The 12,869-nt window shown below is 41.4% G+C and overlaps 1 protein-coding gene across 2 annotated transcripts in view; it reads right to left on the bottom strand.

Annotated features, from left to right (window-relative positions):
* Positions 1-10,713: 10,713 nt before the first annotated feature.
* GDA (guanine deaminase) overlaps positions 10,714-12,869 on the bottom strand; it is a 119,006-nt gene continuing 116,850 nt past the window's right edge. For both annotated transcript variants that reach the window (XM_049896660.1, XM_049896662.1), the window contains one exon: positions 10,714-11,190. In XM_049896660.1, the coding sequence (XP_049752617.1) occupies positions 11,133-11,190 (58 nt within the window). In that variant the 3' untranslated portion in view covers positions 10,714-11,132. The remainder of the gene's footprint in view (positions 11,191-12,869) is intronic.

Below are 12,869 nucleotides of genomic sequence, written 5' to 3'. Positions count from 1 at the left end.
CTCATTTTATCCTCTTAACAATCCTAGAAGTAGTCTTATAATTATTCCCATTGATAAGCAAACTGAGGTCAGGCTGAAACCAGCCTCCAAGATGGTAATAATTCTCTTTTCTTGGTATTCACGCCTTCATGTAATCTCTTTCACCTTGAACCAGGGCTGATCTGTGTAACCAATAGCAGGAAAAGTGACAGTGTGTGACTTCCAAGGCTAGATCACAAAATGCCTTGTAGATTCCATTTTGGTATCTTGAATCACTTGCTCTCAGGGAAGCCAGCTGCCCTGCAGTGAAGAAGCTAAAGCAGCCAGCCCTTTGGAGAGGCTTACGTGGCCAGGAGTTGAGGCCTCCAACCAAGAGCCAGAACTTAGTTACCAGCCATATGAGTAAGTCAATTTGGAGGATATTCCAGCCCCAGACAAGCCTTTAGATGACTACAGCCCCAAATGACATCTAACTGAAACCTTATGAAAGACCCTGAGCTGGAATTGCCCAGACTAGCCACTCCCAAATTCCTGACTCACGGAAACTGTGAGAGAAAACCAACGATAAGTGGTGTTTCAAGCCACTAAGTTTTGGGGTATGTAATATGCATATGACACGACCTTGCTTGCTGAAAGTGAAGAGGACTTGAAGCACTAACTGTTGAAGATCAAAGACCACAGCCTTCAGTATGGATTACACCTCAACATAAAGGAAACAAAATTCCTCACAACTGGACCAATAAGCAACATCACAATAAACAGAGAAAATATTGTAGTTGTTAAGAATTTTGTTTTACTTGGATTCACAAATCAATGCCAATGGAAGCAGCAGTCAAGAAATCAAATGACACATTGCACTGGGAAAATCTGCTGCAAAAGACCTCTTTAAAGTGTTAAAAAGCAAAGATATCACTTTGAGGACTAAGGTACGCCTGACCCAAGCCACGGTATTTTCAATTGCCTCATATGGATGTGAAAGCTGGACAATGAATAAGGAAGACCAAAGAAGAATTAATGCCTTTGAATTATGGTGTTGGCGAAGAATATTGAATGTACCATGGACAGCCAAAAGGACAAACAAACCTGTCTTGTTTTTGCTGATAGGTACTGTCGAGTCAGTTCAAACTCATAGCAACCCTATGCACAACAGAACGAAACACTGCCCTGTCCTGCACCATCCTTACAATCGTTGTTTATGCTTGAGCCCATTGTTGCAGCCACTGTGTCAATCCACCTGGTTGAGAGTCTTCCTTTTTTCCACTGACCCTGTAATTTACCAAGCATGGTGTCCTTCTCCAGGGACTGATCCCTCCTGACAACATGTCCAAAGTATGTAAGACGCAGTCTCGCCACCCTTGCTTCTAAGAAGCATTCTGATTGTACCTCTTCCAAGACAGATTTGTTTGTTCTTTTGGCAGTCCATGGTATAGTTGATATTCTTCGCCAGCACCACAATTCAAAGGAATCAGTTCTTCTTCGGTCTTCCTTATTCATTGTCCAGCTTTCACATGCATATGATGTGATTGAAAATACCATGGCTTGAGTCAGGTGCACCTTAGGCTTCAAGGTGACATCTTTGCTTTCCAACACTTTAAAGAGGTTCTTTGCAGCAGATTTGCCCAGTGCAATGTGTCTTTTGATTTCTTGACTGCTGCTTCCATGGCTGTTGATTGTGGATCCAAGTAAAATGAAATCCTTGACAACTTCGATCTTTTCTCCATTTATCACTATGTTGCTTATTGGTCCAGTTGTGAAGATTTTTGTTTTCTTTATGTTGAGGTGCAATCCATACTGAAGGCTGTGGTCTTTGATCTTCATCAGTAAGTGCTTCAAGTCTTCTTCACTTTCACCAAGTAAGGTTGTGTCATCTGCATAACGCATATTGTTAATGAGTCTTCCTCCAATCCTGATGCCCCATTCTTCTTCATATAGTCCAGCTCCTCAGATTATTTGCTCAGCATACAGATTGAATAGGTATGGTGAAAGAATACAACCCTGACGCACACCTTTCCTGACTTTAAACCACTCAGTATCCCCTTGTTCTGTCCGAACTACTGCCACTTGATCTATGTAAGGGTTCCTCATGAGCACAATTAAGTGTTCCAGAATTCCCATTCTTCACAATGTTATCCATAATTTGTTATGATCCACACAGTCGAATGCCTTTGCATAGTCAATAAAGCACAGGCAAACATCCTTCTGATATTCTCTGCTTTTAGCCAGGATCCATCTGACATCAGCAATGATGTCCGTGGTTCCATGTCCTCTTCTGAATCTGGCCTGAATTTCTGGCATTTCCCTGTCAATATATTGCTGCAGCTGCTCTTGAATGATCTTCAGCAAAATTTTACTTGCTTGTGATATTAATGATACTGTTCGATAATTTCCACGTTCAGTTGGATCAGCTTTCTTGGGAATTGGCGTAAATATGGATCTCTTCCAGTCAGTTGGCCAGGAAGCTGTCTTCCATATTTCTTGGCATAGACAAGTGAGCACCTCCAGCACTGCATCCGTTTGTTGAAACATCTCCATATTCTGTCAGTTCCTGGAGCCTTGATTTTAGCCAATGCCGTCAGCGCATCTTGGACTTCTTCCTTCAGTACCATCAATTCCTGATCATATGCTACCTCTTGAAATGGTTGAACATCGACTAATTCTTTGTGGTATAATGATTCTGTGTATTCCTTCCATCTTCTTTTGATGCTTCCTGAGTCGTTTAATACTTTCCCCATAGAATCCTTCACTATTGCACCTCGAGGGTTGAATTTTCTCTTCAATTTTTTCAGCTTGAGAAACATCAAGCATGTTCTTCCGTTTTCGTTTTCTATCTCCAGCTCTTTGCACATGTCAGTATAACACTTTACTTTGTCTTCTCGAGCCGCCCTTTGAAATTTTCCTTTCAGTTCATTTACTTTATCATTTCTTCCTTTTGCTTTAGCTGCTCGATGTTCAAGAGCAAGTTTCAGAGTCTTCTCTGACATCCCTCTTGGTCTTTTCTTTCTTTCCTGTCTTTTTAATGACCTCTTGCTTTCTTCATGTATGATGTTCTTGATGTCATTCTGCAACTCATCTGGTCTTCGGTCATTAGTGTTCAATGTGTCAAATCTGTTCTTGAGATGATCTCTAAATTCAGGTGGGATATACCGAAGGTCGTATTTTGGTTCTCGCGGACTTGCTCTGATTTTCTTCAGTTTCAGCTTGAAATTGCATATGAGCAATTGATGGTCTGTTCCACAGTCGGCCCCTGGCCTTGTTCTGACTGATGAAGTTGAGCTTTTCCATCATCTCTTTCCACAGATGTAGTCAATTTTGTTCCTGTGTGTTCCATCTGGCGAGATCCATTTGTATAGTCACCGTTTATGTTGGTGAAAAAAGGCATTTGCAATGAAGAAGTCATTAGTCTTGCAAAATTCTATCGTTCGATCTCTGGCATTGTTTCTATCACCAAGGCCATATTTTCCAGCTACCAATCCTTCTTCTTTGTTTCTAACTTTCGCATTCCAATCACCAGTAATTATCAATGCATCCTGATTGCATGTTCGATCAATGTCAGCAGCTGATAAAAATCTTCAATTTCTTGATCTTTGGCCCTAGTGGTTGGTGCATAAATTTGAATAATAGTCGTATTAACTAGTCATCCTTGTAGGCGTATGGATATTACCCTATCACTGACAGCGTTGTACTTCAGGATAAATCTTGAAATGTTCTTTTTGACGATGAATGCAACACCATTCCTCTTCAAGTTGTCGCTCCCAGCATAGTAGACTATATGATTGTCCAATTCAAAATGGCCAATACCAGTCCATTTCAGCTCACTAGTGCCTAAGATATCGATGTTTATGCATTCCATAGCAGCAGAAACTTGTCTTGGAAGAAGTACAGCCAGAATATTCCTTAGAAGTGAGGATGGTGAGACTTTGTCCCCATACTTTGGACATGTTATCAGGAAGACTCAGTCCCTGAAGAAAGACTTCATGCTTGGTAGAGGGTCAGTAAAAAGAGGAAGACCCTGAACGAGATGAATTGACACAGTGGCTGCAACGATGGGCTCAAACATAGCAATGATTTTGAGGATGGCCTAGCACTGGGCTTAACTACTTTTCCCAAGGTTGCACAACTAGTAATTGACCCAGCTAATATTTGAACTCAGACTTATTTGTCTTCAGAGCCTACACACTTAACCACCATGCTATATACCCATTGCCAGTGAGTTGATTCCAACTCATAGTGACCCTCTATAGGTCAGAGTAGGCTTGCCTATAAGGTTTCCAAGGAGTGGCTGGTGGATCCCAACTGTCGACCTTTTGGTTAGCAGCCACACTTTTAACCACAGCACCACAAGGGCTCCACTGTGCCACCAGGGCTTCACTATGCTACATTAAAAAAAAAAAAAAAAAAATTGTCATAGAGTCTATTCCAACTTATATCAACTCTATAGCACAGAGTAGAACTGCTCTACAGGGTTTCCAAGGAATGGCTGGTGGATTCAAACTGCCAACCTTTTGGTTAGCAGCCAAGCTCTTAACCACCGTGTCACCAGGACTCTCTATGCTGCATCCTCCCTCATTAACCAAACATCGCCTTTTATGTACCATATGTTACACCAGGCAAAATAGTATGGTGGCTGAGAGTAACTCAGCTGATCTGTTAGGGCAAAGCCTTATTCAAATATTACACTTTGTAGAAGATGCTGATAGCATCTGTCATATTCCCTGGGCCCACCTCTGATTTCAGCTACGGATGTGGTGGACAATTCTACATGAAACCAGACTCCCTCTACCCTCTCAGGGTTCTGCTGCAAGTACCACATGAGTGCCTTCTGATTTCTGCCCCTGGGCTTTCTCTTTGCCCTTGGACAATCCTCAACCAGGAGGGCACAGGAATCAATGGATAAATGCTCCAGATGCCTTTCCTTTATGTGGGACAATTCTGGGAGTTATTTGCATGCTTTTCAGTGTTCCTAGCAAAACTGAGCCCCCACTGCCATGACGGTAACCTTGATAATGCTTTTCTCCTTTCCCTGTCTCACTCTTGCTCCCTCTCTCCTGCTTCCTTGTATTATCTTTCAAATAAACTAATAAATTATGTACCCCCAAGTTCTTTTCTTAGGATTTGCTTTTAGGGAGAACCTAAACTAACATACCCATCATGATGAGCTCTTAAAGGCATGTTAAGCAAGGAGTTTAAACAAGGGGGGCAAGTTCTCTTTGTGCCCATGGATTTTTTTTTTTTTTTCTGGCCTACAAGAAAATAAATTCAAGAGTCCCTAAAAGTATGAAGTGTCACCCAAATGGATCTGCATGACTCAAAGGGCTTTGAGTTTGGTTTCCTTGGTGTTTGTTAGCAGTTTTCAACCACCAGCTTTTCCCACTTGCAGAGCTGACCTTGGAATCTTGTTGGTGACCAAGTTTCTCACAAAGCTTGCCAAACAGGCTTTTAGCCAGCATGTCCTCTCCCGCCTGCCTAGGGCAAATTTTGTCCAGAAACCAGAATAAGAAAGATTCCTTAAAAAGTACTCAAGCCATATCTTGGCTCTTTTCTTTGACTTTTAGCCAAGTTACTAATATTCTCTTGGTATCTGTGGTAACCCAGGTTCAGACCCTGTAAAATATTACTGAATATTAAGATTTCCAGTTGAAGCTGTCAGAAAATCATATTAAGATATCCATGCCTGCCCTGTTTGAAAGCCAAATTGCATCGAATAAGATGAGAACAGATACTTTCCAAAAGGCTGTCTCCAAGGATTGTTTGGGGTGCAGAATGTATTTTCCCATGAAAACACTATTTTCTAAAGTGACAAGCTCATTGCAGTTCGTCCTGACTTTCCCAGCTTATCACTGATTATTCCACATTCTGGAATACCCTCAGGCCTGGCAACTGAAGAGGGTGGATCATTGTTACAGATTGAATTGTGTCTCCTCCCAAAAGATATGTTGAAGTCCTAGCCACCAGCAGCTCTGCAGGAGAAAGATGTGGCAGTCTGCTTTCGTAAAGATTTACATAAAAAAAAAAAAAAAAAAAACCAAACCCACTGCTGTCCAGTCGATTCCAACTCATAGCGACCCTACAGGACAGAGTAGAACTGCCCCATAGAGTTTCCAAGGAATGCCTGGTGGATTTGAACTGCCAACCTCCTGGTTAGCAGCCATAACACTTAACCACTACGCCAGGAAACCCTATGGGGCAGTTCTACTTTTTCCTTTAAGGGTAGCTACGAGTCGGAATCGATTCAACAGCAATGGGTTTGGTTTTCAGTTTTTTGAAGGCATTATCTATTAAGTCATACTGTAGCAGGGTAGGTCCTAATCCCCTAATCCTATATGACTGGTGTCTTAAAAAGGAGACAGACACAGAGTCACACACAGGAGAGGGCAGCATGGGATGATCCATCTACAAGCCAAGGAATGCCAAGAAATACCTGGCACTATCAGAAGGAAGGATTTTTTCTAAGAGGTGACAGAGAGTGCAGCCCTGCCAGTGCCCCAAATTTAGACTTACAGCCTCCGGAACTGTGAGAAAATAAATTCCTGCTCTTTAAAGCCACCCACTTTGTGGTATTTTGTTATGGCAGCCCTAGGAAACTAAGACAAAGCTCTACTTATTTCTGATGGCTAGGCTCCCAGATTAGTTTATGTAGTCCTGCAAACCCTTGACATAGCTGAAATTTAGTCCTGAGTCATGGATAAAAATATTTCCTGGACACACGCATTCATACTTCTAGCCATGGGTACCAGGAACACATATCAATCTTGACTCAGCCTTGACAGTGAGGACAAGGACTTTCCACTGCAGTCAGTCTTCTGCCTCCCCTCTGCCCATTTTTGTTCTTTCTTCTTCAAACACCTGTGATGAGCGTCTTACATGATTAGGGCAAGACTGAGCAGGAAGTAGAAGGAGATGAGAGTGGTGATGGTGAAGGTAGCGTTCACAGTGATGAGAGCTGGATTGAGTCTACTTAGGCAAAATAATGACACAGGCTTGGAAGAAGGAAGTGAGGAAGGACATTTGATGTGAGGAACAGAAATGTTCATGGAGATGCAAGGACCTGGAATGGGACCTGTAGGTCAGAACCTGCCTGCGCCATAGAGATGAACATTGAAAACAGTCTTTATTTTTACCCAGACTGTGCCTACGTTCAACACTTAGTGTCATTTGCAGGAATCCCCCAGTCTTTGTGCAGCCAGTTGGCCAGAGTCCGCAAACTCTCAGTATGGACATTCAAGATGTGGTCCTCCTTCTTACCTCTTGCAGACAGGAAGGGGCACATGACCCAGGCTGACCATTCAGACACCCAGCAACTAAAGGTGAAGGACGGCTTAGAATCGTTCACCATGGCAGGGTCCTACAATGGCGATGGCACCTGGTGCTCAGCATTGGCAGTGTCTACTGGAAGTGGTGTCAGCAGGGCCCTGGCCAGGCTTTTCTGGTAGCCTGATTTTGATTGTGGTTCCACCCAGGCAGACTACACATTGGGTTGTGCTTCATTTCTTAGCCTGATGTCCAACCTCCATGCCGATTTTTAAAAAGACTAACCTTAAAATAGCCTAAGTGAGTTTCAGTTGCTGGCAAAAAAGAATTCTTATTAATACGAATGTCATGGCCTATTTTTGACCCGGAAGTTGTACATTTCTACATGTCTAAAAGAAAACCTAGGTCTGTCCACAAAGTCTTAAAACATAGGTAAATTCACTGTTTTCTTTCTTTTTTTCTCTCCTTAAACATAAATTCTTTCCCAGGATTATCAATCCTAGAAATTTAATGAACAATTTCCACTACAATAATTAAATAGTGTATTCATGAAACCCTTCTCTTGATGGACAGAAAAAGCAAACATGAATTAGGAAATGTGAAAACAGTTTTATTGACCTAAAAATACAGTACTTTTAGAAAGGCAGAATAGTTGACACTGTTTTCAATTATTGTCACAGCAAGATGACTGAGAAATTCCTATAATTGAATTGAGTGGCTTTGGTAATGACTCTTCTGACAAGTACACATCTAGTCGTACACTCTGAGATTTGCAGAGACAAATCAATTTAATATGCTTTATTTACTTTCTGAATTTAGCATTGGGTTATAGCCCAGTTGGCTCAGATATTCAGATGTGCTTTAATTTGTATTTTTGCCCGTAATAGGCTTTCCAATTCTGCCTCATTCCTATCATTATTCAGTACTGTGGTTGTGTCACTTGTTTTTTAGACAAGGGGACATTAGTTGAATTCATTACCATCTGAATGATTTGACTCAAACGGTGGTAATAAACCACACTCAACCCAGACAATGGAATATCAGACTTTTTCACTGTGGCCTACTTAGGTTGGTCCTATCTAGCCTAAGGCTCCTCCATTCCAGAGAGACACAGTATCAGAGAAATCAAGAAGTATCATTATACATGCAGTCTACTCTTAAGTTGTTATGTGTGTAGGATCATGGCTATATCTGATTTAGTAACAGGATAAGGAGGATTTGTATAGGGAAGATTAGGCAACCACTTCATTAGATGACCATTTTCCCCCTCCTCCTGGGGCCCCAGCATGCATGGGCCTGGGTCTGAGGAGAGGGTATAGTGGGCCCCAACCTGGGCTGGGGTGCAGGTCAATACTGTTTGGCTCTCCTAGCTACACTGCCACTGCCTGACTCGAGAGCTGGAGAAAACACAGGGTGTCCAAATGCTAGAGAAAGCTATCCTGCAGGCACCTAGGTGCATTGGGTGGGAATTGAACCTGGGTCTTGGCATGGAAGACAAGAATTCTACCACTGAACCATCTCTGCCTCCTACAGAGCTGGTAGGCATAGTAAATTCTGGATCCAAAGACATTTACAAGTTAAAATAATGGGCTGGCTCTAGTAATATGAAGTTTAGTAGATATAGAGGAAAAGTCAACATTTGGGTCTAAAATTCCTAATGAAAAATTTCAGGATGAGAAGAAGCATGACTTAACAGAAGCAATGTGTAAAAGAACGAAAGTTTTGAGTAGATAATAAAGCTCAATATAAGTTTATAATGTCATGTGATCAAATACTAAAACATGATCATAGCCTGCATGGATAGAATTACTACATCTAAAAATTAATTTCTAAAATTTATGTCAATGAAATATGAATATGTATCTAACGGAGAAAAAGGCTGGAAGGTGATTTTGTGATCTAATAATTTTAGAAATACCGGGTAAAGCAAGCTAAACATGTGCCTTTGCTAAAGAACTTCTCAATATCAATAATGTGCTAACGTAAATAATGAGTCTTTAGGAGAGGGTCAATAAAGGATACAATATTTCCCAAAGCTAGTTGACCACAAAACCTTCTTTTTTTTTTTTTTCTGTGAAGCATCTTCCAGTATCTGTATTCCAAAGAACACAGTTTAAGAAATGTTGGTCTAGAATTAAGGAGTTGATATTTTTCCTCTTCTCTTCACTGGCCACCAATCCTAAAGATTTTTCTTCAGCCTAGGGCACTATACTTAAAGGGTTGCTATGAGTTGGAATCAACTCAGTGGCAATGGGTTTGGTTTGGTTTGGTTTGGTAATGTGCTATGTAGGAGTCCTGGGTGATGCAAATGGCTACTAGCCAAAAAGCTGGTGTTCAAACCCACCCAAAGATACCTCAGAAGACAGGCCTGGTGATCTGCTTCCAAAAGGCCCCAGTCATTGAAAACTCTATGGAGCAGTTCTACTCGGCATACATGGGATCACCATGAGACAGAATAGACTAGATGGCAACTAACTACAACAACAACAATGTATTATGTGCTGGTCAGGGAGCGGAGATCTTGATAAAAAAGAGAAGACCAGTGTTATATGAAGAACTAAGGATGCTTTGAAGCCTTGGTGGGGCAGTGGTTAAGAGCTATCATGAGCTATGGCTGCTAATCAAAAGGTCAGCAGTTGGAATCCACCAGCCACTCCTTGGGAACCCTATGGGGCAGTTCTACTCTGCCCTATAGGGTTGCTATGTGTCAGAATCGACTCAACGGCAATGGGTAATGATGCTTCATCTGGAGAAGAAATACTTCAGAGTGACATAGTAACTACCTTCCTATACACAGATGAATAGACTTGTTCTTGTGAGGGGTATCGATGGGGTGAGAGTAAAGAGGATACAAGGAGAACAATTTTGGAAACTCAAGAGAAAGGATTTTTCCAACCTGGCTGTTCAAGAATGGAAAGAGACTTGGGACATAGCCTTGAGCTTTTCATCACTCTTGTTGCTTAAAAAAAGCTGAATATTCATTGTTGAAGAAGGGAACAAAGCATCGGCCAGGCAAGAAGATCTTCTCCAAAACTGAGATTAGGTTTGCAAACCTCGACTGTTTCGTCCCTCATGGGACCAAATATAGAACTACCTTCCCCATTTCCCAGCTGGTAATTTCATTTGACTATCTAATCCTGGCAGAGGGGGTGATGCCTGTTGACTGGTAACTGTTTGCATAAGCTAGAGCAAGCGTTATGGTTTGACACAAACATGTATCCATAGGAATCTAAAATAATTTGACCAAACTATAAGCAGTGTTGTTCAATTTCATATATGGTAAATTTGTAAAACGGTTTGTATTACATTCTTACTTTTTTGGGGGGGGAGGGTTCTGGTGTTATTGTTTATTATTTATTTTTGAACATTTTATTGTGGTATAGGTGAAAGTTTACAGAACAAATTAGTTTCCTAATCCACAATTTATGCACAGCTTGTTTCGTGACATTGGTTGTAAGCCCCTGAATATGTCAGAATTCTCCCCGGTTCCTCCCTGGGTTCCCCAAGCCCATTTGACCAGCTTTCCTGCCCCTACCTTCGTCCTAAACTTTGCTTTTGGGCAAATGCTGCCCTTTAGGTCTTACATAGTTGAGTCTTCTGAGGTGTACATTCCTCATTGGTGTTATTATTCATTTTATAGGCCAGTATATTTTATGGCTATAATGTGATCTCCAGGAGTTCCAAATTTGAAGGCTGTCTAAGGCCATAGTCTAAGTTCTATCAGTCTCTGTTAGACAAATAAGTCTGGTCTTATCTAGATGAGTCTGATTTTTGTTCTACATTTCTCTTCCACTCTGCCCATGACCTACAATTGTGGTAAAGGTAAGAGCAATCAGTAGTGGTAGCCAGGCACCACCTAGTTCTTCTGGTCTCAGGCTAGTGGAGGCTGTGGTTCACGTGGTCCATTAGTCCTTTGGACTAATTGTTTCCTTGAGTCCTTGGTTGTCTTCACTCTCCTTTGCTCTGGAGGGGAAGAGAGCAATAGTTGTACCTTAGATGGCTGCTCACAAGTTTTTAAGACCCCAGTTGCTACTCATCAAGATAGAATGTAGAACATTGTCTGTACGGATTATGAAATGCCAGTTGACCTAGATGTCCCCCAAGACTATGGTCCCTGGCCTTCAAGTCCAGTATCTCAGTCCCAGGAGGTATACGGTTGTCATGGATTAATTGTGTCCCCCCCAAAGTATGTGTCAACTTGGTTAGGCCATGATTCCTGTATTGTGTGGCTGACCTCCATTTTGTGATCGTAATTTTATGTTAAGAGGATTAGGGTGGGATTGTAACACAACCCTTACTCAGGTCACCTCCGTGATCCAAAGTAAAGAGAGTTTCCCTGAGTTGTGGCCTGCACCATGTTTTATCTCTTAAGAGATAAAAGGAAAGAGAAGCAAGGAGAGAGTTGGGGACCTCATACCACCAAGAAAGCAGCACCGGGAGCAGAGAGTGTCCTTTGGACCCGGAATCCCTGCACACGAGAAGCTCGTCGACCAGGGGAAGATTGAGTACAAGGACCTTCCTCCAGAGCCAACAGAGAGAGAAAGCCTTCCCCTGGAGACGATGCTCTGGATTTGGACTTGTAACCTACTAGACCGTGAGAAAATAAATTTCTCTTTGTTAAAGCCATCCACTTGTGGTATTTCTGTTATAGCAGTACTAGATGACTAAGTCAATGGTAACGGCTAGAAGTTTTCATGATTGTGTCCCCTGTATGCACTATTGCATACACAGGTATATTTGTGTTACCTTAGGTAGGTAGTGTGTTTCTACAGATCTGTCCATTTCTTCTGGGTTTTCAAATTTGTTGGAGTACAATTTTTCATACTATTCTGTTATGATCCTTCTTAGCTTAGTTGATTCTGTTGTAATGTCACTCATCTCATTGTTATTTTGGTTATTTGCATCTTCCCATTCTTTTCCTTTGTCAATTTGGCCAGTGGTTTGTCTATTTTATTGATCCTCTCAGAGAACCAACTTCTATTCTTGTTGATTATTTCTATTGTTTTTCTATTTAATTTATTTCTACTCTAATCTTTGTTATTTCTTTCTTCTGGTGATTGTGGGCTTCTTTTGCTGCTTTTCTCCCATTTGTTCAAGCTTTAGGGTTAAGCTATTGATTTTGGCTCTTTCTTGTTTTTTGATTGCTATGATTTCTCCTCTGAGGACTGCTTCTGCTGTGTTCCACAGGTTTTAATACATTGCATTTTTGTTCTCATTTGATGCTTGGAATTTTTTTTTTTTTTTCATTTCTAAATTTCCTCTATTACCCAGTGGTTTTTAAGCAAGGTGTTATACAGTTTCCATGCATTTGATTTTTTTCCCCCGTTCTTGTTATTGATTTCTAATTTTATACTGTTGTGGTCAGAGAAGATTCTATGCATTATTTCGATGTTCTAGGATTTATTGAGGCTTGCTTTGTGGCCAAAAATATGGTCTATTCTGGAGAATGATCCATGTACATTGGAGAAGAATGTATACAGTGCTGCCATTGGGTGAAATCTTCTGTATATGTCCGTGAGGTCAAGTTGGTTAATTATGTTATTTAGATCTTCTTTATCTTTGTTTGGAGCCCTGGTGGCCCCGTAGTTAAGAGTTCAGCTGCTAAACAAAACTTTGGCTGTTCAAATCCACCAGCCCCTCCT

The sequence above is a fragment of the Elephas maximus genome, chromosome 9 (assembly GCF_024166365.1).
Source record: "Elephas maximus indicus isolate mEleMax1 chromosome 9, mEleMax1 primary haplotype, whole genome shotgun sequence".
Taxonomy (NCBI): domain Eukaryota; kingdom Metazoa; phylum Chordata; class Mammalia; order Proboscidea; family Elephantidae; genus Elephas; species Elephas maximus.
This window is presented reverse-complemented; position numbering and strand designations above follow the sequence as displayed.